Source organism: Nematolebias whitei, chromosome 12 (assembly GCF_014905685.2).
Source record: "Nematolebias whitei isolate Nwh7 chromosome 12, NemWhi1, whole genome shotgun sequence".
Taxonomy (NCBI): domain Eukaryota; kingdom Metazoa; phylum Chordata; class Actinopteri; order Cyprinodontiformes; family Rivulidae; genus Nematolebias; species Nematolebias whitei.
In genome coordinates, this window is record NC_056509.1 from 47,646,779 (window position 1) to 47,668,883 (window position 22,105).

Consider the following 22,105-nt stretch of genomic DNA (forward strand, 5'->3'; position numbering starts at 1 on the left):
ATTTAAAATAAAGAAGACACAAGACCCTAATTTAAATAAAATAAAGAAGTGATGCTCGTGCTGCATGTCTGACACCTGGAATGATGAAAATTAATCTCACTGCGTTTTAATCCAAGCTCAGATTAACCACATTAATGTTTATGAGTGAGTGAAATCAAAAGCTTTTGTTTTGTTTGAGCTTTTCTGGTTTTTGTCTCGATAACGCGGTAAAAACACTGTCACGAGCACGGAGTGGCGCGTGCGTCTCTTTCTGTATTTACATCAGGGTGTATTTATGCATTTCTGCTTCACGTTTTTGTTTTTGTCGCTCATTGTGTTTCCGCACCCCGACGCGCGCACGCGCGCGCGCGAGCTCGACTCGCGCCTGTCTGCTCCCCACATCTCGCGCGCAGCCAGGTTCATCGGGTTTACTCTGACACCGCTGACTCTGAAGCCACACCTCCCGGTAGCCACGCACCCCGCCCCCGACCAATCAGAAGCCGAGCACGTAGGGCTTTAGCTCCGCCTCGCCTGTGATTGGCTGGAGCCCGCTACACCTTTAGCTGTGATTGGCTGCGTGTTACCACCCGCCAGACTGCTCTGAATTTTGTTTCTGTGGTTTTTTTTTTTTTTTTCGGCTGCTCTCAGCTGAAGCTCGGTTCTGTTGGCAGAAGCTCAGCGCTCCTTCTCCTCCGCGCACCTCCGCCTCACTTCCAGCTCCTCTTCCGCCTCCATGCTCGGCTTCGCGGCGGAGCGCCCCTGGCAGGTGAGTCCCGGCAGCAGCCCGGGTTTCGGAGGCTGTCCGGCCGAGCGTCAGTCAAAGTTGTCGGCTCGTGTTGAGTTCGGACCCGGCCGAGCTCCGCGGCTCTGCGGCTGCAGCTCCGGAGCTCGATCAGACCTGCAGCGCCGGGAAAAGGCGCAGGTTCGGGCTTTTTTCCGCGCTGTCAGCCGGTTTATCTGAGGTCACAGTGAACCCAGTGACCGGTGCGCGCGCACGTGTGTTTGTGTGGGGCTGCAGCCCGCGCGCATGCGCGTTGGTGTATTTGTGTAACGGGTCCCCGCATCGCTGCATCAGAAAGTTTGCAGATGTTTTTGTTTGTTGTTGTTGTTTGTTGTGTTTGTTTCCGCGCGCAGCGACGTCCTGCTCCGTTCCTGTGGGAGCCCAAACACCAGCCGAGCACGAATACACGATTTTAATCCTTATTTATTTGTTGGGTTGCAAATAAAACTCTAAAAATGCTCATAATCCAGACTCATGTCTGGGATGATGTTGTTTGTCTTCATGATGCTGAAATGAAAACAAAAATATATTTTTTAAAGTTTTAATGGAGAGAATATTCCTCAGATTAAACGATTGAAATCGGTGTTTCTTATTTTATCCTGATTTTATTTATTAAAAGGTCAAATTGAGCAGAACTGGGTTGTTTTTAATAAATCTAATGTCGAGTCCAAACAATAAAACGTGTCATAATAAACCCAATAGTCCTGTTATTGTATTAATTATTGATACTGAGCAGCACGTGATCGTTCATGGTGACCCCCCCTCGCCCCCCAGCCTCTTCTCATCACAACAAAGAGATTCAAACATCCGGCTCATCTGGAGGGAAACCTCCAACAAAGCTGGAAGAATGAAGCTTCTGTGCGTGTCTGAGGAGAAGCACGTGACCCCGATCACCTTATCGATCGATAAATCGGTTTTTTATCCTGTCGAATATCGATGAGCAGGTGGTGTGTTCGAGGAACGTGGGAAATATGAGCGCTGGCGTGTTTTGTTCCACTTCCTGTTGGTCTGTTTTTCCTCTCGGGGTGAGCGGGTGCATGGGGGGGCGTGGCCTGTGTTTAAGAGGGGGCGTAACCCATGTTGTCATCGGTTCTGGGTGCAGGGAGGTTCTGAGGAGCTCTCTGCAGACCTCCTCCACCTCCTCCACCTCCTCCACCCCGCCTGTGTGCAGCCGAACCTTCGCCTCTTTGTCCCCAACTCACCTCTCAGTTTATCTCCTTTTTCCACCTGAGCTGTTTTCTTTGTGTGTGTGTGTGTGTGTGTGTGTGGGGGGGGGGGGGGGGGGGGGGGGGGGGGGGGTCTCTGGAGGAAGTAGGAAAGCTGTGATGTCATCGGTGATCATGGGCGGTGTCGCCTTCGTTCCCACAGGAAGTGAGTCTGAACAACAGATCTGCTGCTGCGTTCATGGACCTCAGGAATAATCCGGTCTTTGTGGGTCAATTAGGGAAGTTAATTAGTGTTCCTCTAATCTTAGCTGCTTTAAATATTAGTTGAACCTCGGCCTGATGATCTCACGTTTTACCGTACGAGCGTTAACGTTCATGTTCGACGCCCAAACAGACATTTAGCTGCTGTTGCAGCAAAGAATCAGTTTTTTAATCAAACTGCAAACGGCTGCATGAGATCAGCTGTTTGTGCTCGTTAAGAAGAGGGAAAAGAGGCAGCTTCTGTGGGCGGAGCCAAACAAAGCTGCAGCATTCAAAGGTCAAATGTCTCCGTTAATTAATATAATTTAATTAATAAAGAGGATCAACTGTTTAATTATAAAATCCAGACCTTGTCAGGTCATGGAAATAAAAACCTGTTTCCTGAACGAGTCGGTCACTCTGGGTTTAAGTCTAGAGGACAAACCTGTCCCACATTCTGTCCCTGCTGACCTCTGACCCCGCTCGCCCTCAGGTTGACCACGTGAACAAGCAGGCGTCGGCGGCCATGGAGCAGAAGCCGTGCGTCGAGTACCACGACCTGGAGGCTGCCGAGGCGCTGGTCAGCATGAGCTTCTGGTGTCAAAGGCCACAGAAGCCCCGCCCACTGACCCCCACCTCCGACTCCTGTGACTCCATCCAGCTCCAGCCGGAGAGGGGGGACACTCCCAAAGACCTGATCGCCCTGTCCTCACTGGTACGATAAATACAATAGTTTGTTTACGTCTGGAACTCGGGGGTGGTTTTTGTGTTTTTGATGTTTGTGGGCGTGTCTTGTTGCAGTGCATGACTCCGCCTCAGAGTCCGAGCTTCGCCGAAGCCTCCACCACGACTGTCCTCACCACGACCTCTGCTCTAAGCCCCGCCTCCAGACATGTCTTGCTCCGCCCCGGTCTCGCCTCCCCCCCGATCACCTCGGAGACGTCAGTGCTCCCACTCCCCGCCGAGTCCTCCTGCGTGGCTCCGCCCAGCAAAGCCATGGCCACCAGCGTCATCCGCCACACGGCCGACAGCCTGGGCGTTCCCGCCCCGCCTCCTTCCGCCCTGCCCACGGAAACGTTTGTGACGCCTCCAGAGGACCCGCCCTCTTTGTCCCCCGTCAGCCCGCCTTCCCCCCCCCACGCCGCCTCGCCGTCTTCCTCCGCGCTCGCCTCCTCGCCCGTCCTCTGCCAGGTGTTCCCGGTAAGCAGCCAGGCGGGGATGATCTCTGCCTTCGTCCAGGCTCCGGTTCAGGTCCAGACTCAGGGGGGGCCCAAACCCATCCTGCCCCAGACCCCTCCTCCTGGCTTTGCCCAGCCCCTGCTGGTGGGCTCCACGGTGCCGCAGGGGACCGTCATGTTCGTGGTGCCGCAGGCGTCCGTGTCCCAGCAGCCCCAGGGCCCACAGACTGTCATGACCCTGGGCAACACCAAGCTCCTCCCCCTGGCCCCCGCCCCCGTCTACATGCCGTCTGGAGGCAACGGCGGCGCCACGCAGGCCGAGTTCTCCCGCAGACGCAACTACGTGTGCACCTTCCCCGGCTGCAAGAAGACGTACTTCAAGAGTTCCCACCTGAAGGCTCACCTGCGCACGCACACAGGTCCGTCCGGCGCCGCGCCACGGTTCGTACGTATGTCGGGCTCCGCACGCTGACTCACCCCTTGTTCCTCTCCGCAGGTGAAAAGCCGTTCAGCTGCCACTGGGAGGGCTGCGACAAGAAGTTCGCCCGCTCCGACGAGCTCTCCCGCCACCGCCGGACGCACACGGGCGAGAAGAAGTTCGTGTGCACCGTGTGCGACCGCCGCTTCATGCGCAGCGACCACCTGACCAAACACGCCCGGCGGCACATGACGAGCAAGAGGGCGTCCTCGTGGCCCGCCGACACTCGAGACCTCGCCAAGAGCCAGAACAGGGGCCCCGCACTTCCTGTTGGCGTGCTGGTCCCCGCCGCCAACTGAGAGGCTCGGGGCCGGCTCAGGACTCTTGGGGGGGTCAGACTCTAAACTGTGACTGGGAGACTCGATGGGCACCACCTGCTACATCAGGACGTTTCTCCACCGTCTGCTGGTCCGGGCTGCGTTTACACGACTCAGAACCGGGTCACGTCACCCGCTGAGCTTCCTGTAGAGACGTGCGCCCAGACCCGCTCTGCAAACACGCACACATTCGTATCAGATCCAAGTGCTGCCATAACCCGGACCGGGTCCTTCAGCGTGGGGGGGCACGCCTCCCCCGCCTTCTCAGGACATTTTCTTACCACAACCACAAAACTCTGAACAGGAAGGAGGCGACCGGCTGCTGCTCGTCCACACGGAACCAACAGAACCAACAGAACCTGAAGCTGCACTGGATTTTTTACAGCGTTCCTCGTTTTTCTACTCTCGGCGTATAATCACGTTTACTCCACATTTAGCCACGTGTGTGCACAGTTTGTTTGCCAAAGCTTCTGTATCGTGCGTTTATTAGCGACGTGTTTTTCATTCGGCTGTAAATATTGTAAATAAGCTCATATCTATATGAATGTTCCGTGTATTCCAGTCTCCATCTGTCGACGACTTGTTGGTTTTATTTTTTCACGTCAGTATTCATCACTGTGATACTACCTACCTTTGGTTTACTCGTTATTATTTAATTTACATTTGTTGAGAAGTTTTTGTTATGGTTTGGCCCATATTGTAGCCAGTAAAGAGAATACCTCATGTTTTTAAATGTTATTCTTAAAGACCGCTGAATAATCCCATTTCCATTCATTTGCTCGTGGACGATATAGCTTTTATAATAAAACGTTACCATGAAGTCTGCACCTCTTCATTTCTTTCTAACGCGAGCGCTCGTTGTTAAAATGATCAAACACAGGAATGAAAAGTTAATTTAGTGACGACAGAGTTGCACGTTTCAGTTTCCCAGAAATGACTCAACTTTACATTAAAGTGCTAACTCGTTAGCCAAGCTTGATTACAGCTGGTGCGTTTGTTTACTGTTTATTCACATCATAAACAGGCTTGTTTACTTTTGCTTACACAAACAAATAATAGCTCCTGTTTGATTTGAAATATAGCTTTTAAAAATAAATGTTAACTATAAAAATGTGTTCTTTTTCTAACTTTTAAGGTTAAATTTAACTCAGAAGTGTCATATTTTATTGTTAGCAACACATTTTACTGATATATAAATATTAGTTCCCAAGTTAAATGGTTTTAGTTTTGATTTGTGAAAAATATTTTTATCTTTTAAATGAGGAACTCGTTTTAAATCGATATAGAAAGAGCTCCCTCGTGTTAAAAACGTAAAATATGGTTTTGAACGTTGTTACTTTTCTGGAGTTGTGTTTAGATTTTGTCCTGATTGATTATTTGCACTAAAACAGAGTTCTGCAGGACACAAACTGAACTTAACTCACCTTTCTGAGCTGCAGTCTTACATAAACACACGCAGTAGGTGACGTCAGCAGTTATACAACCCGAGCCCCACCCCTCGCTCCCCGCACCACCCGGTAACAACCACCAGCCAATCAAAAACCAGGTTTGAGGGGGCGTGACCAATCAGAGCGCGTCTGTGCGGTTCAAACACAGTGAGGGGCGTGTCAGCCATACTTGAAGTCTCCGCCCACTTGCCTTACTGACCGACATTCAGCCGAAGACTGGAAGGAAACGTATCAGAAGGCGGGAAACAGCGACACCATGTGGTCATGTGAAGTACTACACAACTGAAACTTGGCGATGTTTAATGTTTGCACACGGTCTTTACGTGGTGAAAGATTCACAAATATTTTAAACTCAGTTTTTATTTTTACTATATAATGCTTTATATAACAACAACTTCATGTGCTGTTCGTAGCCACCTTTAAAAAGTTTAGAAAAAAAGACCTGTCTAAATTTAATTGTTTTTTAATCCAGCCTTGTTTTAGGGTCTTGAAAAAGTCTAGCTATCATAAATGTTATTTGTCATGCTGTCATCTATAATTCAATCCTTGATCTGCTTCCTTCATTTATCTCCTCCTACATTCATTCAACCTTTATTTCTACAGGTTAGTCTCATTGGGTCACAAGGACTCATTTACAAAAGAGATCTATTTTAAACAAAACCATAAATGAGGTACACACAAGAATAGACATTCATATGAAAACATATCAAATGAAAAGTATATAAAATAAGTGATAATAAAACAAACAAAAAACACACTACATTATAAAACGGTGTGAGATACGAAATACATGTCTCTGTGTGAGTGCAGCTACAGCGTGCGCTCTCAGGACATCATTACCTGCAGTGTTCCCTCAGTGAGGACTGAACTAGGTAAAAGGACCTTCTCCTGCTCCGCTCCTGTTTCCTGGAATATCTTGTAAAAAGATCTGAAGCTCTCGACCTTTGACCTCTCTAAGTGTCTTCAAACATGTGTTAGTTTCCTGGAATAAAAACACACAACATGTTCCTGTTTGTAGTATTTTACCTCGTTTCATAATGTATCTTGTTTGTATTTTGTTTATTTACTTTTCATTTCATACAGTTTTATGAGTGTTTCTTGTCACGTGCACCTCATCTGTGGTTGTTGATTAAAACAGGTTTCTCTTGTAATGAGTCCTCGTGACATGAGACTAACCTGAAGAAATAAAGGTTGAATGTGTTGAAGGATTTATATCTGACACGGTCCAAAGACATGTTACAAATAATATTACGTTTAAAATTTGAGGAACTACGAAGACCACTTTGAAGTCTTGCTGGGGTTTCATGCTTTCTTTGAATCTATTTCATATTAATATCTAAATAATGTTTTAATCAACTCTCTGACGCTGTCTTCAACGATCCTCTCCCAGCTACGACTTTGAATCTGAACTAAACGGGAATTGACCTTATTTGCTGTGTGGAGGAAACTATTTGTTTTAATTATTTTACGTTGCTGCAGATAATTTATTTATTGAAAAACATGGTGATCATCCAAATAATGAAGATTTAGATTTAGAAAAGGTGTAGAAAGCAGCTGATATTCTTAAGTCTGATCTTGCGATGAAGGTTCTGGTCTTCCATAATTTGGACTCAATTTTTTTTTTACTTTGAATTTAAAAAATAAAAACCTTCCCATTCACTTGACTTTTTTAATTAATCAATTATTCATTCGACCTTTTGTTATTTTTAATTGTTTTATCTAAAAATTTTTTAAAAATTACAGTTAAACGGTGAGTGTGCTCCTCCCCGCCGCCAGAGGGCGTCGCTGATTTCTGTCGTCATCTTCCGCAGCCGGAAGTAGCTGATTTAATGAACAACGTGTCGGTCTTCAACATGATGTTCGGCTCCTGGAGTCTGAAACCCGATTAAATGGAAGGTACAGAACCAACAGATCATTAGGATTTAAAACGAGGGAATTTATTTGTTTAATAAATAAATACACAGGCAGGTTTTTATTATTTTTACTTTGGGATTAGTACAGTTGAGTCTACGATGGAGCGACGTCAAAGTTCGTCATACACTGAATACATCATGTATAAACTGATAAAAATTAATGCTGGAGAAAGTTTGTAAAAAGTTACAGATTCTGACTTCATAAAACTAAATTTTGTTTCACGACTAATCGGTTAAACAATACTTTTTTTGTAAACTAAGATATTTAAAGTCTCCGCGTTAATATTGGCGTTTACTGAATTAAATGTGAATTTTGTTAGATTTTGATTTTTTTTTTCAAACGTTAATTAACGTTAAAAATAAACACCCGCTGTTTTTTTTTTACTGTCACGTGATTAAATATCGCCATCTGATTGGCTCAGTCTCCGCAGTTGGCTGCACGAGCTGCTCTTCGATTGGTCAGTTCAGTTCAGGCGCTAATATTTAACCAGACGAGCCGACAGCAGGCTCGGTAGTTTGTCTGGTGTCCAGTTTTTACTTATATTATTTTCCCAACTTTTATTTTGTTGTGTTTATTTAATACCGAAGAAGTCGCGATGCTGTCCGAGCGCTACGCCCTGTCTATGAAGCACGAGAAGACCGTCCGCGACGCGTCGTCTGACAAAGAGAACACTGTGCGTGCGCGACAGAACGATCTGTAACACCTGAGCGCTTCAGCTCCGAACTTCTCCCTGATCAAAGTTTGTGTTTAAAACTTTTCTCACGGTCTTTGTTTCCTCTCAGCCTCCGAGCTGCGGCCTGACCTTCAAACCGACCCAGAACGTCTTCACGGAGCCTGAGGTGAGCGGTAGGGTTGTGTCGGTGTTGTGTCGAGTTTGGTTCCCCGGCCCATCGAGTCCCACCAGCCGCCATTTATCCTGTTGAAGTGACCGCGTTATTTAAAGAAAAGCTTTTAAAGTATTTATTTATTGAAATGTATTATGTTTTTCAGCCACAGCAGGGTGGAAATTACAATTAGTTTATGGCAGAAGCTGTGAATGACTTGAACTGCTTAAACTTGGAGACCAAGATGGAGCTAAAAGCTAAAGGGCTAATGGAAGGAAGCAGATGTGGCTAAAAGGTGGATGTAAATGTTGAAGCAGTTTACAAAGGAATGGTTTTTAATAGTGCTCAGTATTCTGTAGGTTAAAGTAGGTTTTTTTTGCACAACGTGCAGAATGAGGTCCAGATACCATCAGAAGTTCTTGTTCCTCATCTTCAGATTGTTTTTGTTCTCCAGGAAGTATTGAAGAGCGGCGCTGAGGAAGAGGAGCCGCTGCTGAAGGACAACCCCCGTCGCTTCGTCATCTTCCCCATCCAGTACCACGACATCTGGCAGATGTACAAGAAGGCAGAGGCTTCGTTCTGGACGGTCGAGGAGGTGAGCCGGCGCTGCCCAGAGGCTCGTCAGAACCTCTGGGTGACGTCATGCTAACGACCCTCGTCTGTCCAGGTGGACCTGTCCAAGGACCTGCAGCACTGGGAGTCTCTGAAGGACGAAGACCGCTTCTTCATCTCCCACGTGTTGGCCTTCTTCGCCGCCAGCGACGGCATCGTCATCGAGAACCTGGTGAGGAACCGCTGGTCTGTCTGTGGTTCGGCTGCTGTGGCTTCAGACTCGGCTTGACCTTCTCTTTGACCTCCAGGTGCAGCGCTTCACACAGGAAGTGCAGGTGCCGGAGGCCAGGTGTTTCTACGGTTTCCAGATCGCCTTGGAGAACATCCACTCTGAGATGTACAGCCTGCTGATCGACACCTACATCAAGGAGCCCGCGGAGAGGTGAGCTGCTGGTTCTGGTCACCTGTGACCGGGCTCGGGCTGATACCCGGGCTACCCGTCTTGAGTATCTTAACGGTGCATTCAATGGCTCATCCAGAGAATTCCTGTTCAACGCCATCGAGACTATGCCATGTGTGAAGAAGAAGGCCGACTGGTCCATTAACTGGATCAAGAACAAGGATACTGCCTACGGTAAGCCCCGCCCACTGACATCAGTTTCTGCTGCAGGTGTTGACGTTGATCATGTGATCGATCCATCAGGGGAGCGTCTTGTGGCCTTCGCTGCTGTGGAGGGGATCTTCTTCTCCGGCTCGTTCGCCTCCATCTTCTGGCTGAAGAAGCGAGGCCTGATGCCCGGTCTGACCTTCAGCAACGAGCTCATCAGCAGAGACGAGGTCCGACTTGTTTCACAGCTGAGCCGGTGTTGTGGTTCTGGTCTGTAGTCCGGTTCTGGTCCGCTTCATGTGTCTGTGCTGCATTCAGGGTCTGCACTGCGACTTCGCCTGCTTGATGTTCAAACACCTGCTGAACAAGCCGACCTCTGACACCGTCACGAAGATCGTCAGGAACGCCGTGGAGATCGAGCAGGTGGGTCGGCAGCGGTTCTGGTTCCGCTCCCGTCGTGTGTGTGTGTGTGTGTAACGTGTTAACATGTTTGTAACGTGTGTTTGCTGCAGGAGTTCCTGACTGAGGCTCTGCCCGTGAAGCTCATCGGGATGAACTGCGAGCTGATGAAGCTGTACATCGAGTTCGTGGCCGACCGGCTGCTGCTGGAGCTGGGCTTCTCCAAGGTAACGACAGAACCGAGCGGTTCTGACCCGGGACCAGCAGGAGTGATGATGAGTGGCGCAGGGGTACGGACCTCAGCCGGATCATGGGGGCTGAGTGCTGCTGCAGGACCTGATCAGGAACATGTGGTTCCGTCAGGGTCGGCCGCAGCACGACACAGACGCCTGACTGAACTAACCTGCGGTCCCGCCGTACCCGGGTCAGACCAGCCGGACCTGAGTGAGACCCTGTCCTGGTTTGTCTCTGCAGGTCTACGGGTCGGACAACCCCTTCGACTTCATGGAGAACATCTCTCTGGAGGGAAAGACCAACTTCTTCGAGAAGCGGGTCGGGGAGTACCAGAGGATGGGGGTCATGTCTGGTCCCACCAACAACGCCTTCAGGCTGGACGCAGACTTCTGAGACCAGACCAGATCCACTTGAACCGACAACAAGCCTACCTCTGCCCCCGTGCAAGCATAAGTTATCCTGTAAATGAAACTTAGATTTTAATATATTTATAAACTGTTTTTGTGCAATAAATTGTTAAAGTTAATAAAGAGCAACTCTAAAACATCTGGAGTGACTTTCTGTGACGATCAAATTTAAACTCTTCAGGCTCGTAGTGAAAATTTGACGACCGTTAAAAACTTGAGGACTCGTCTGGTGCCACATTTTTAACTTGTTGAGCAGAAGTTTCTGGATGAGATCATGAAAGTTGCCAGATGATCTCTGCCAAACTTAAGTCAGACTCCTTGAACTGCATGTGGAAGAACCATACACAGCTACAACGGTGTACTGCTCGTTGGCTTGGTCACTCTGCTGTGACGATCTCAACCTACTCTCCAGAACAACCTGCGCTGACCCACAGGTGGACTCTGAAAGACCTGTGGGGACGAGGGACATTTGGAGAATGGAGTTTGGTCTCAGACTGAAGACCTGAGACACTTCCTTCACCAGAAGTTCCTCTGCTGATGCATCAGTCTGAACATTCCTCCAGGTGGACTCATTCAGGACTCATTTAAAATATGAACTCTAAACTTTTTATTTTAATGATTTGAACTTTATCTAAAACTTTGTCTACGTACTGACTGCATTCTAAAATATTCAAATTTGTATCAATTTATTAGAACACTTTAAGATGATCCATCCACCTCGGGTGTGACCTCAAGGTGCTGGTTAGACAGCATGGTTGTTGCACAGGTTAGGCTGACCACAACAAAAGGCCACGTGTTGCAGGTTTGGAGGGAGCAGCTGCTGACTGGAGGAACCAGAACTGCTGCTCGTCACTTGAAGGTTCAGTTCTCTACCATAAACAGTCTAAAGACATTTTGGAGAACTTGGCAGAACCTCAAACTGACCTGACCACCACAGCCCAGGACCTCCACCTCTGCTCATCTGGGTCTCCACCTGCTGGGAGTTCATAACTGACCCGAGTGGGTAGATGTTTCGATGGTGTGTTTGGATTATCAGTGTACAGGTGAACGATGTTGACGTGTATCAAGGTGTCGTGTGTTCAGGCGTACGTTATGAACCTTCAGACTGGTGTGATGTCACGTGGTCCGTGGTTGAGGCCAGTTGGACGTTCAGTGCTGCCAAGTTCTCTGAGCGCTGACGTTCTTGCACTCATGAATAATCACTGAACCTGCAGCACGTCAGGGCGCTGTGATAAAACTGCACGTTGCAGCAGCCTTTTGTTGTGGTCAGCCTAAAGCACACCTTGATCTGCCACACCTGAGCGGTGGACGGATCGGCCTTTTGGGTCATAGAAAGTCTTCGTTGTGTCCAACGCCAAACAAAAGTTTATATTTCTGTTCCAACAGAAAAGCTGCGTTTGTGTAGAGTGCAGAGGTTCCCAACTCTGATCCTTGAGGAACACCATCCTGCACGTTTCCTGCTCCAACACCAGATTCAGTGACTGAGTTACTTCAAGTTCTTCACCCATTCATTCAACTCAGAGCCGTCAAAGCAGGGAACAAAATCATGCCAGGATGGTGTTCCTCAAGGACCATGGTTGGGAACCACCTGTTCAGAGCATTTGAGACGTTCTCTCCTTCCAACAAGATCTTTAGTAACTAATAAATTTAATGACGTGTTCACTGGAGGAGTTAATAAAAATAAATAATCCAGTTTGTTTTTAAACTAAAGCTCATCTTTTCATGTCAACACATTTATTCACACGTTCATTATTTTTATTATTTTATTCGTGAAGCTTCAACCTGCTGATCATTATGGGTCAGCAGAGTTTTACATTTAAATATTTACGGATGTGACCGTTGTGCTGTCAGAGCATCCTGACGTCCAGCAGCGACACGTCTCCCAGAACCTGCAGCTGCGTGATGCGGGTCAGGTCCTGGACTCGGTGCTTGTAGTCCACCTGGTGCTGTCCGTTCACGGCCACCCTGAAGTGCTGCGGGTCGCACATGATGATCATCTGCAGCCAAACAAGACGTGTCACAGAAAGCAGAGCGAGCGTCACGTCGCAGGAGCCGACGGTACCTCGAAGTACTGGCCGGCGCTGAACGGGAAGCGCTCGAGGTTCTTCTCCTCCGGGCCCCAGCACTCCGACAGGAAAGAGTTCCTGATGAAGACGCCTTTCTTCAGACGGGGGTTCAGATGAAGAGCGATGTTGCTGCCGCTCGCCTCCCGGAGATTCACGGCGAAGCTTAAAGAGACGAATCACACGAAGCGTTTGTTTCAGCCCGTCCCGGATCAGAACCGCCGGGCGTCCTACCTGATGGCGTTTGCGTTGATCTGTCCTTTGATGATGACGCTGCGTCCGACCGTCAGACCGCCGTCCAGCTGCGCCGTGAAGGGAACGCTCTGCAGAACAAACGACCTGGAATCAGGTGTTCACTCCCAACTTTAACGGTTTTAACTGACGACGCGGCTGAAGGAACGTTCTCCACCCTGAACACGACTTCCTGTTTGGATTCATCTCCGCCGGTGTCCGAACGTTCGGCTCATTCAGGACGTCACGGCTTTTCTAACTTTTACTTTTCTCCGTCAAAGAAATGCAACTAAATCTGTTCAGACGCTAAAGTGTTCTTACTTCAGCTAACTCGCTACAACTTTAGCTTTAAGCTTCTGTTTTGCTCATTTCAGCTTTTTTTCTGATCATTTTAACAACTCTAGTTTCAGCTCTCAGCATTTTAGTCATTTTTCTGTTTTATTTTTATAAATTTCACAATAAAAGAAAACCACATCCAATCAGAGCTAAGATCCAAAAGGCCCGGTTCTGTCCAGCTGTAATAATCCTGACTCGATTGATTATTGTTTAAAGAAGCGGTCTCAAACTGATCTGAGATCAGCTCATGCCTCACCTTGAACCGGACCTTCAGAACCAGAACGACGACGGACTTTAACATTTTGTCTTTGTGTTTTTAAATAACGACACGGTGGACTGTAACGTGTAAAACTTCAGGACCACATGGACTCACCAGGTCCCCTGATGATGACATCATCGGCTGAAAGAGCAGACAGGAAACAATTAGACACGAGAACACTTGAGATGGTTCTGATGAAACGGTTTGTTCACCTCTGACTCCAGACTGCTCAGGCTGGGAGCAGGAGAGACGGGGTTCTAACAAACAAACAAACAAACAACCGGGTCAGAGCCCTGCAGAACCGAGCTGAGACCACCAGAAGCCGTCGGACTCACAGAAGGCGGTGGGACGACGGCCACAGTCTGAACTTTGACCCTCCCTGAGATGCAGACAGTGTCGACCCGCTCCAGGTCCACTCGGTGTTGGTACTCCAGCAGGTGCGCTCCGTTCACCGCCACCTGAGCAGCAGAAGAACTTCAGGTTAAAGAGAACAAAGTTCTCAGATCCAGCTGTTGCTGCACAATCACAAACTTTAACGATTCTTTCAAAAGGAAACATTTTATTAAATATTTACTGGTTTGTTTTATTTTGAACTTCTTTGCGCAGCTGGAACAAAATTAATTTATTCTGATTCTCTAAAGTTCAGATTGAATAATCCAGAAAGCGTGGAAGAGTTGCACACGCACCGAGCTGCGGCCTCACAGCAGAATCTCTATCGTGGATGTTTCAGGTCTTCGTGCTCAAAATGTGACAGAAACTTCAACTGATTTCGATTCATCAAATCAGAGATTTTTAGACGTTCAGTTGAACCAAAGTGAGTCTGAGGTCAGCCGGAGTCTCACCTTGAAGCGGTCCCTCAGAATCAGAACCACGAGCTCAAACGGAGCGCCGGCCCTGAAGGGCATCTCGTAGAGTTTCTCCTCGCGGCCCCAGCGCTCCTTCTGCAGCGAGTTGCACACGACGCACGACTTGTTGAGCCTCGGGTTGAAGTGGAACGCCACGTCGGCCCGCGGCTCGGTGCTGCTGCCGCAGGTGAAGTCCACCTGGAACCTGCGGGAGGTCCGAGGAAGAACGTCACACAAACTGCACAGACGAGAGATCGGCGCACCTGAAACAGAACCTCACCTGTCGGCATCGGGCGGCACCGCTCCCTGGAACAGAACCATCTCCCCCGGTACCAAACCACCCAGGATGGTCCCGGCAAACGGGACTGACTAAGAACAAACAGAAGAAGAAGAACATTCAGCTGAAAGAACGAGAGAAGAGGACAAAAAGCAAAGTCTTCCCAGCTGATGATTTAAAGAAGTGTGGGATTAAAGGTCCAGTGAACCATCAAGAGTTACCTGGAGCCTTTTTATTATTAATTATTAATTATAAGAAACATTCCTCTAAAACGAGTCCAACACTGGAGAGTTACAAAACAAGTTTATTTAACTACAGTCCACGATCAAATTAATCTTTCAGAAAGAAAACAAAGACTTTTGTACATTTTTTTAAAGATAAACAGGTTTACCACAAACTTTACCCGTAAACATCAATTTATTTATTAATTTATTCATTTTATAATAATAAGAATACATATCAATTTACATGTATGTAATTTGAATATAAGCTAATTTATGAGCTAAAAGTTTGATTTTCAGGTAAAAACAAGATTTCATGTCTCAACAACTTCAGCTGAGGACGATATCATTTACAAGAGATTCAAACAAAGCAAGAAATTAACTTTAGAAGTTTTATTTTAGTTAATTTTAACTTTTAAACACCCGTTCGTAGTTTGAGCCGAGCTAGCATGCTAACAGCTAACTCTTGGATAAACTCACAGATTAAAATAAATCTCAGAGGATTAGACGAGTCCAAACCGATGAACCTGATGGACTCGGACTCTTACCGGGTTGGAAAACATTTGTCTCGGGTTAGAATTCGACATTTCGAGGCAGAAACGAAGACCCGCCGCAGCTTTGTTTACTTCCGCGTGACGACACCTCACGGAAGTGACGTCGTAAGATTAAACAAACCCGGAAGTCTATTAAAGGATTTCATTTACCCTCTATTTATCCAGGTAGTGTCATTGAACCACGAGAACTCATTTTCTAGAGAGACCTGTTGAGGAGCAGATGGTGGGGGTATATATGACGTATACGTATATATACACACATATATATATACATATACGTATATATATATGTGTGTATATATACATATATATATATATACACATATACGTATATATATATATATGTGTGTATATATGACGTATACGTATATATACACACATATATATATATACATATACGTATATATATATGTGTGTATATATACATATATATATACATATACGTATATATATATATGTGTGTATATATGACGTATACGTATATATACACACATATATCTATACATATACGTATATATATATGTGTGTATATATACATATATATATATATATATATACATATACGTATATATATATATATATATGTGTGTATATATGAATATATGTATACATATATACATATATATTTGTATATATACATATATTAATATATATATGTATGATAACGTTAAAAAAGTAAGATGAAGCTGAATTAAGTGCAGCTCGAGTTCAGCAGTCTGACCGCTGCAGAGGTTCTTGCTCTGGATGCTCCTCAGCCGCCTGCTTGATGGGAGGGGCTGGAACAGACTGTGTGCAGGATGAGTGGAGTCCTTCATGATGCAGAGCACTCTCCCCCTGCATCATGGAGTGTAGAGGTCCAAGGTGGTGGAAGAGCTGCTCCAGTCTTCTGTGCAGCCTCTGCAGAGCCGTCCTCTCAGCTGCCGTGCCACACGATGATGCAGAGCACGTTCTCCACCACAGATAGAAGCTCCTCAGGACAGAGCTCCCATGTCCAGCTCTCTGCAGCTTCCTGAGGAAGCAACACGCTGGTAGGCCTTCTTGACCAGACAGGAAGTGTTGACTCCAGGTGAGGTCAGTGGATATATGCACCCCCAGGTACCTGTAGCAGGAGACCACCTCCACAGCTGCTCCTCCCATGTGTAGGGGATGAAGAGGATCCTCGTCCCTTCTGAACTCCATCATCTCCTTGGTCTTCTTCACTGATGCAGATCGTCTCTGCACCAGTTTAACTTCTCGTGACGGTTTTAATCATTTTTCTCAGTATTTATATAAATTTAAAGGTTTCTGTAGGTTCATGGTTTAAATGGTCATTTTTAGCTTAAACTTATTTTGTGATAAAAGTCGAGGTCAGTTCATAATTAATCCACAACTTTTGATTCCGTTCCAACAACTCGAATCAAAACGTTCAGCTCATTCAGGACACTCCTACTTTTGGTGCAACTTCAGCTTTTTCTGACAAATGAAACTTTCCAGCTCATTTCAGTTTGATCCCACCCTGCTTCAGCTTCTTCAGCTAACTGAACTTATGGATTTCAGCTAATTTAATCATTTTGTGCCCATTTCAGCTTCTTTCTGCTTAAATCAGCAAATCATTCGGCTGCTTTTGACTAGATATTTAGCTGTTCAGATGAAACCAACAGATCTTCATCGTTCAGTCGAGGCTTGAAGCACAAAATGTGACTTTATTAGAAAAACCTAAAAACTATGTACATGTTTATGTACACAGTCGCTGTCCGGAGGTAAACAAGAAAACAACAAGCAGAAGCCCAGCAGGTCGGGTTATGTACAGGAGGTTCTGGTCCAGATGTTGCTGCGCTCCCATCGGCTGAAATCATCAGTTCATGGAGACGCAGCTCTGGTTAGAGTTCAGGTCGTCCCACGTGTCCAACCAGCGCTGGTCTCAGAAGTCTGCGTCCAGCCTGAAGGTGTTGTCTGTGGGGCCCGACATGACCCCCATCCTCTGGTACTCCCCGACCCGCTTCTCGAAGAAGTTGGTCTTTCCCTCCAGAGAGATGTTCTCCATGAAGTCGAAGGGGTTGTCCGCGCGGTACACCTGCAGAGACAAACCAGGACGTGGTTCACGCTCAGACAGGATGAAGATCTAAACGGATCAGCGACGGTTCTTCACGGGTCGGTTCTGTCGTTACCTTGGAGAAGCCCAGCTCCAGCAGCAGCCGGTCGGCCACGAACTCGATGTACCGCTTCATCAGCTCGCAGTTCATCCCGATGAGCTTCACGGGCAGAGCCTCAGTCAGGAACTCCTGCAGCAAACACACGTTACAAACATGTTACAAACACACACACGACGGGAGCGGAACCAGAACCGCTGCCGACCCACCTGCTCGATCTCCACGGCGTTCCTGACGATCTTCGTGACGGTGTCAGAGGTCGGCTTGTTCAGCAGGTGTTTGAACATCAAGCAGGCGAAGTCGCAGTGCAGACCCTGAACGCAGCACAGACACGTGATTCTAAAGAGCAGTTTGGCTTCACGTGCGGTTCCTGAAACTTTAATAAATTCATTGTTTAAAAACCCGGACCTGACCCGTCAACTGGTTCAAAACCACCTCGCAACTTCCTTCCTTTCTAAAATCTTAGAGAAAAGTTTTTATTCAACTCAACGAGTTTTTGAACGAAAATAGAATTTGAGATCTTTGTCTGGTTTTACACTTCACGGCACTGAAACTGCTTTGATGAGGGTTCGTAACGAGATTCTGGTATCAGATGATTCTGGTTGGACCTGGACCTGCCTTTGATACCATGACTGGAACCAGTCTAACACAGGCGCTGCGTTAGAACGGTTCCACTCACATCTGAGTTCTGTGTCATTGTTGGTAACTTTATCTGCTTCAGCATCTCGTTCCTGTGGGGTTCCGCAGGGCTCGATTCTTGGACCCCTTGTGTTTTTATCGTATCTGCTCCCCTTGGGGTCTAATCCTGAGGAAACGTGGTCTTTTGTTTCATTGTTATGCTGATGATTGTCAGATCTGCCCTTAAAACACAATAGTTCTCGCTCCATTCACCCTCTGTTAAAATGTCTTTACGACACAAAGACATGGACGGCTTCAAATTGTTTAAGTTTTAATGATCAGAAAACTGAAGTCCGTGTGTGCCTTTCCATTTCACCAGTTCTGTCCTCCCTTCACTGGCTCCCTGTACGCATCAGAATAGATTTTAAAACTCTCCTAACATTTAAGTACATTGATGACCTTTCACCCTCACATCTCTCTGACTTACTTCAACCAGATGTTCCTTCTTGGGCACTGAGATCATCTGACCAGCTGTTTTGGTTGAAGCTCAGAGGAGATCAGGTTTTTTTCAGACGTGGACCTTGAACTCTGGAACAACCTGCCCCCCAACATTAGACAGGACACTTTACTTCCTGTTTTTAAATCTCTTCTAAGAACTTTTTGTTTTTATGTTTTTCTTTTGATGCTTTTAATTAACTTCCGGTACGATCATTACTTTTATTCCCCCCATCAAATTACTGCCATCGAGTTTTGTTGTTAAACAGCAGCTGTTTTAAATGTGCTTTATAAATAAAGTCGACTTGACATGAAACGGAGCAGAACCAGAACACAGGCTCAGCTGTGAAACAAGTCGGACCTCGTCTCTGCTGATGAGCTCGTTGCTGAAGGTCAGACCGGGCATCAGGCCTCGCTTCTTCAGCCAGAAGATGGAGGCGAACGAGCCGGAGAAGAAGATCCCCTCCACAGCAGCGAAGGCCACCACACGCTCCCCTGATGGATCGATCACATGATCAGCGTCAGAAGAGGAACAAAATAATAATTCTTATAAAATGTTCTCAGCCTGAACTCGTTCTGCTGCTTCCAACTAACCTGCCCCTCCTCAACACGGTGAAGGTGATGTCACAGTGGGCGGGGCTTACCGTAGGTGGCGTTCTTGTTCCCGATCCAGTTCAGCGCCCAGTCGGCCTTCTTCTTCACACATGGCAGAGTCTCGATGGCATTGAACAAGTATTCTCTGAGGGTCATTGAACACATCGTCAGATAGAGAACCAGTAGTGGCCCAGTCGCAGGTGACCAGAACCAGCAGCTCACCTGTCCGCGGGCTCCTTGATGTAGGTGTCGATCAGCAGGCTGTACATCTCAGAGTGGATGTTCTCCATGGCGATCTGGAAACCGTAGAAACACCTGGCCTCCGTTACCTGAACCTCCTGAGTGAAACGTTCCACCTGGAGGAGAGGAGGAGGAACGGGATAAGAAGACGGGTCGAACCCAAAACAGAGCAATGACCAGCAGCCGGTTCCTCACCAGGTTCTCGTTGACGATGCCGTCGCTGGCGGCGAAGAAGGCCAACACGTGGGAGATGAAGTAGCGCTCTTCGTCCTTCAGAGACTCCCAGTGCTGCAGGTCCTTGGACAGGTCCACCTGAAGAGACGAGGATCGTTGTTAGCATGACGTCCCCCAGAGGTTCTGACGAGCCTCTGGGCAGCGCCGGCTCACCTCCTCGGCCGTCCAGAACGAAGCCTCTGCCTTCTTGTACATCTGCCAGATGTCGTGGTACTGGATGGGGAAGATGACGAAGCGGCGGGGGTTGTCCTTCAGCAGCGGCTCCTCTTCCTCAGCGCCGCTCTTCACAGCTTTGGACTGGAGAACAAAGAATAATTATATGGGAGCTCAGAGCGACCCGGTTCCTGCAGAACATGTACTCTTTGGGAGTACCAGTACTTGTTTCAGGAAGAAAATCTAACTCTTAAAACTCTTTTCTTGTCCAAGCGATAAGGCAGCGCTCAGGGAGCCGCGTACACCTCCGCCCATCCTTCAGGCTCAACTGTACGACAATCAAGATGATTCTGACTCATTTTAAGCTAAACTAAAAAATGCAGGAAGTGTGGCGAAGCACACTAAACACTTATTGGCCCTCACGTTGAGGGCGGGGCACAGCTTCAACCAATCAGGTGCTTGGAAATAAGACACGTGACATTTAAGCCCACAAATGGACTTTTCTTCACACAGATTGTGATGAGCAGAACTCAAGATCGTTTCTTGGAGTTCGATAAAACTCGTTTAACGTTCTGAACATTTAAAATAATACGAGAACTCTGCTCTAAATAAAGTATATGATAAAAAATATCTTGCATTTAGGACATGTTGGGGGCCAGATAAGAGCTCTTGTTTGACACTAGAAGTGATCAGCTGATGATTCTACATGCAGGACGGTGGCCCTCAAGGGTCAAGTTAGGACACAAACACCACACCACAGGTGGCCGCTACACCTGAGGGTCAAAGTTCAGAACATTAAGAACAGTTTTTAATGTTGCACCAGTTTGAAAAGTCACCATAAACTGCTGAACCAATAGGAAAACCCAAGCAGTGTGTCAGTAATCAGTCAGCTGATCAGAACTGTTTGGCGCCAGTCTGAGTCTCCAGCTGTCCAAACAAAGGGTTCGGTTCGGTCCAGAACCTCTCACTCACCGGAGCCTCGCTGAAGATCTTCCGCGCCGTTTTGGAGGCCAGAACCCGGCTGCTGCTCAGACTCGGAGGCTGTGGGGGGACAGGGACAGGCGGTCAGACTCACGGATCGATCATTATCGATCATTTCCGGTAAAGCCGCTCACCGTGTTTTCTTTGCCAAGATGGACGTCGCTCATCTTGTCGCTCAGAGAGTTGTCGTTCCTGACAGAGAGAGGGGAGCGCGCGGACAGCATCCTGACGGAAAGATCAAATTAAACCAAGTAAAGAGGAAAGTTAAACTAAAGCACACGAAGCTAAACTACAGCAGCGACAGAGACAGACTGACGCGGCGGCTGCTCCGCTCGCCTCTTTATTGAAGCAGAGGCGCCAAACCGAGCGGACCAATAGGAATGGAGCTCGCGCGGCAGCGCAGCCGAACAGCCAATCAGAATGCTCACGTGACAACCAAGATTGCCGGGAATTTCAAACAGTTGTTTCAAAGCTCATAACAAAAGAATTATAAAAACGAACATTTATCAAACATTTACTCTTTTAAAGAAAACATAATCCTGTCCGACAGAAAAACGTTAATTTGGTTTAAAATAATATTTAAAAAAGCAACTTTAATCGGAAAGAACGATTAAAATCCTCACATTCCTGATAATTATCCGATTAAAGCTCTTCACATTAAAACAGCCGCTGCGTAATTTAATATTTAATAAATCCTTTGATAGTTTAGGCGACTTCTAACGTTTATCAAAAATAGCACTAATAATAATCATAACTCGTGAACGAGTTGTGCCTAAAATGTCGGAGTTTTGTCTCTAATTTGGGATTTATTACGACTTTATATAAAAACATTTGTATCCAAACATGAAATAAAGCACTATAATAATCGTGAGGTGGTTTTTATGAAGTTTATTCGTGTTTTGGCGGCTGCCGCCCTTTTTCTTTTGTTTATCGTCATCGAAGGTCTTGTCAAAGATTGTTATTAGCGCCAAAAGTGATTTTTTATTCCACATTAATGACGCGCCTCTCAGGTGAGTAAAGACCGCTCTTAGACGGTAAAGGTACAAACAGGTACGAACAGGTACGAACAGGAGCTGCACACGTAAAGTCAGCGGAATCACGCTGCAGTCACGGAGTCTCACACCGGATTTATAATTCGTTCTGTCATAGTTCGTGATTCGGACGAGCTGAAGATGTTTAATAAAGTCGTAGTTTATTACCTGAGGCAGAACTTTTCCCTCTAAAATCAGCAGATTTTAAATGGACCGCTTCATTCGCTCAACTGCTTCCGGTTTCCGGTCCCACGGCGCTCAGGACTCACCGGCAGCAGCGCCCCCTGCTGGTCCGGAGGAGCAGCGCCCCCTGCTGGTCC

The 22,105-nt window shown here is 47.0% G+C and overlaps 4 protein-coding genes and 1 non-coding gene across 5 annotated transcripts; 3 read left to right on the plus strand and 2 right to left on the minus strand.

Moving 5' to 3' along the window:
- The first annotated feature begins 625 nt into the window (after window positions 1-625).
- klf11a (Kruppel-like factor 11a) lies at window positions 626-4,488 on the plus strand. Its single transcript, XM_037686007.1, has 4 exons — window positions 626-745; window positions 2,660-2,881; window positions 2,968-3,763; window positions 3,841-4,488. Exons 1-4 carry the CDS (start codon window positions 713-715, stop codon window positions 4,119-4,121), a joined length of 1,332 nt encoding a protein of 443 aa, XP_037541935.1. The 5' UTR covers window positions 626-712; the 3' UTR covers window positions 4,122-4,488.
- Window positions 4,489-7,945: 3,457 nt separating this feature from the next.
- On the plus strand, window positions 7,946-10,657 carry LOC119418677 (ribonucleoside-diphosphate reductase subunit M2). The gene is made up of 10 exons (XM_037686014.1): window positions 7,946-8,174; window positions 8,284-8,340; window positions 8,780-8,920; window positions 8,993-9,109; window positions 9,186-9,319; window positions 9,417-9,511; window positions 9,581-9,714; window positions 9,803-9,907; window positions 9,997-10,110; window positions 10,358-10,657. The coding sequence occupies exons 1-10, from the start codon at window positions 8,097-8,099 to the stop codon at window positions 10,508-10,510; spliced, it is 1,128 nt and encodes a 375-aa protein (XP_037541942.1). The 5' UTR covers window positions 7,946-8,096; the 3' UTR covers window positions 10,511-10,657.
- LOC119418791 lies at window positions 10,150-10,285 on the plus strand. Its single transcript, XR_005187229.1, has one exon. It is a non-coding gene; the product is annotated as a small nucleolar RNA SNORD94 (small nucleolar RNA).
- A 1,638-nt stretch (window positions 10,658-12,295) lies between the features above and the next one.
- Window positions 12,296-15,411, minus strand: lgals8a (galectin 8a). Its single transcript, XM_037686017.1, has 9 exons — window positions 15,305-15,411; window positions 14,539-14,627; window positions 14,256-14,463; window positions 13,749-13,871; window positions 13,626-13,670; window positions 13,528-13,554; window positions 12,822-12,910; window positions 12,587-12,752; window positions 12,296-12,521 (listed from the first exon to the last, which is right to left on the minus strand). Exons 1-9 carry the CDS (start codon window positions 15,341-15,343, stop codon window positions 12,372-12,374), a joined length of 936 nt encoding a protein of 311 aa, XP_037541945.1. The 5' UTR covers window positions 15,344-15,411; the 3' UTR covers window positions 12,296-12,371.
- A 1,628-nt stretch (window positions 15,412-17,039) lies between these two features.
- Window positions 17,040-21,064, minus strand: LOC119418674 (ribonucleoside-diphosphate reductase subunit M2). The gene is made up of 10 exons (XM_037686010.1): window positions 20,889-21,064; window positions 20,746-20,814; window positions 19,774-19,917; window positions 19,582-19,698; window positions 19,369-19,502; window positions 19,197-19,291; window positions 18,914-19,047; window positions 17,649-17,753; window positions 17,458-17,571; window positions 17,040-17,363 (listed from the first exon to the last, which is right to left on the minus strand). Exons 1-10 carry the CDS (start codon window positions 20,976-20,978, stop codon window positions 17,211-17,213), a joined length of 1,155 nt encoding a protein of 384 aa, XP_037541938.1. The 5' UTR covers window positions 20,979-21,064; the 3' UTR covers window positions 17,040-17,210.
- Between the last annotated feature and the right edge of the window lie 1,041 nt (window positions 21,065-22,105).

Coding starts and splice junctions, on each gene's coding strand:
- LOC119418674 (XM_037686010.1), bottom strand. CDS start 20,978: ATGCTGTCCGCGCGCTCCCCTCTCTCTGTCAGGAACGACAACTCTCTG. Junction 19,292..19,368: donor ATCAAGGAGCCCGCGGACAG/GTGAGCTGCTGG, acceptor AATGACCCTCAG/AGAATACTTGTTCAATGCCA. Junction 17,754..18,913: donor AGCTCATCAGCAGAGACGAG/GTCCGACTTGTT, acceptor TGCTGCGTTCAG/GGTCTGCACTGCGACTTCGC.
- LOC119418677 (XM_037686014.1), top strand. CDS start 8,097: ATGCTGTCCGAGCGCTACGCCCTGTCTATGAAGCACGAGAAGACCGTC. Junction 8,341..8,779: donor ACGTCTTCACGGAGCCTGAG/GTGAGCGGTAGG, acceptor TTTGTTCTCCAG/GAAGTATTGAAGAGCGGCGC. Junction 9,110..9,185: donor GCATCGTCATCGAGAACCTG/GTGAGGAACCGC, acceptor TTTGACCTCCAG/GTGCAGCGCTTCACACAGGA.
- lgals8a (XM_037686017.1), bottom strand. CDS start 15,343: ATGTCGAATTCTAACCCGAGACAAATGTTTTCCAACCCG. Junction 13,671..13,748: donor CCGTCGTCCCACCGCCTTCT/GTGAGTCCGACG, acceptor TTTGTTTGTTAG/AACCCCGTCTCTCCTGCTCC. Junction 12,522..12,586: donor GCGCCGGCCAGTACTTCGAG/GTACCGTCGGCT, acceptor GTTTGGCTGCAG/ATGATCATCATGTGCGACCC.
- klf11a (XM_037686007.1), top strand. CDS start 713: ATGCTCGGCTTCGCGGCGGAGCGCCCCTGGCAG. Junction 746..2,659: donor CGGCGGAGCGCCCCTGGCAG/GTGAGTCCCGGC, acceptor GCTCGCCCTCAG/GTTGACCACGTGAACAAGCA. Junction 3,764..3,840: donor TCACCTGCGCACGCACACAG/GTCCGTCCGGCG, acceptor TCCTCTCCGCAG/GTGAAAAGCCGTTCAGCTGC.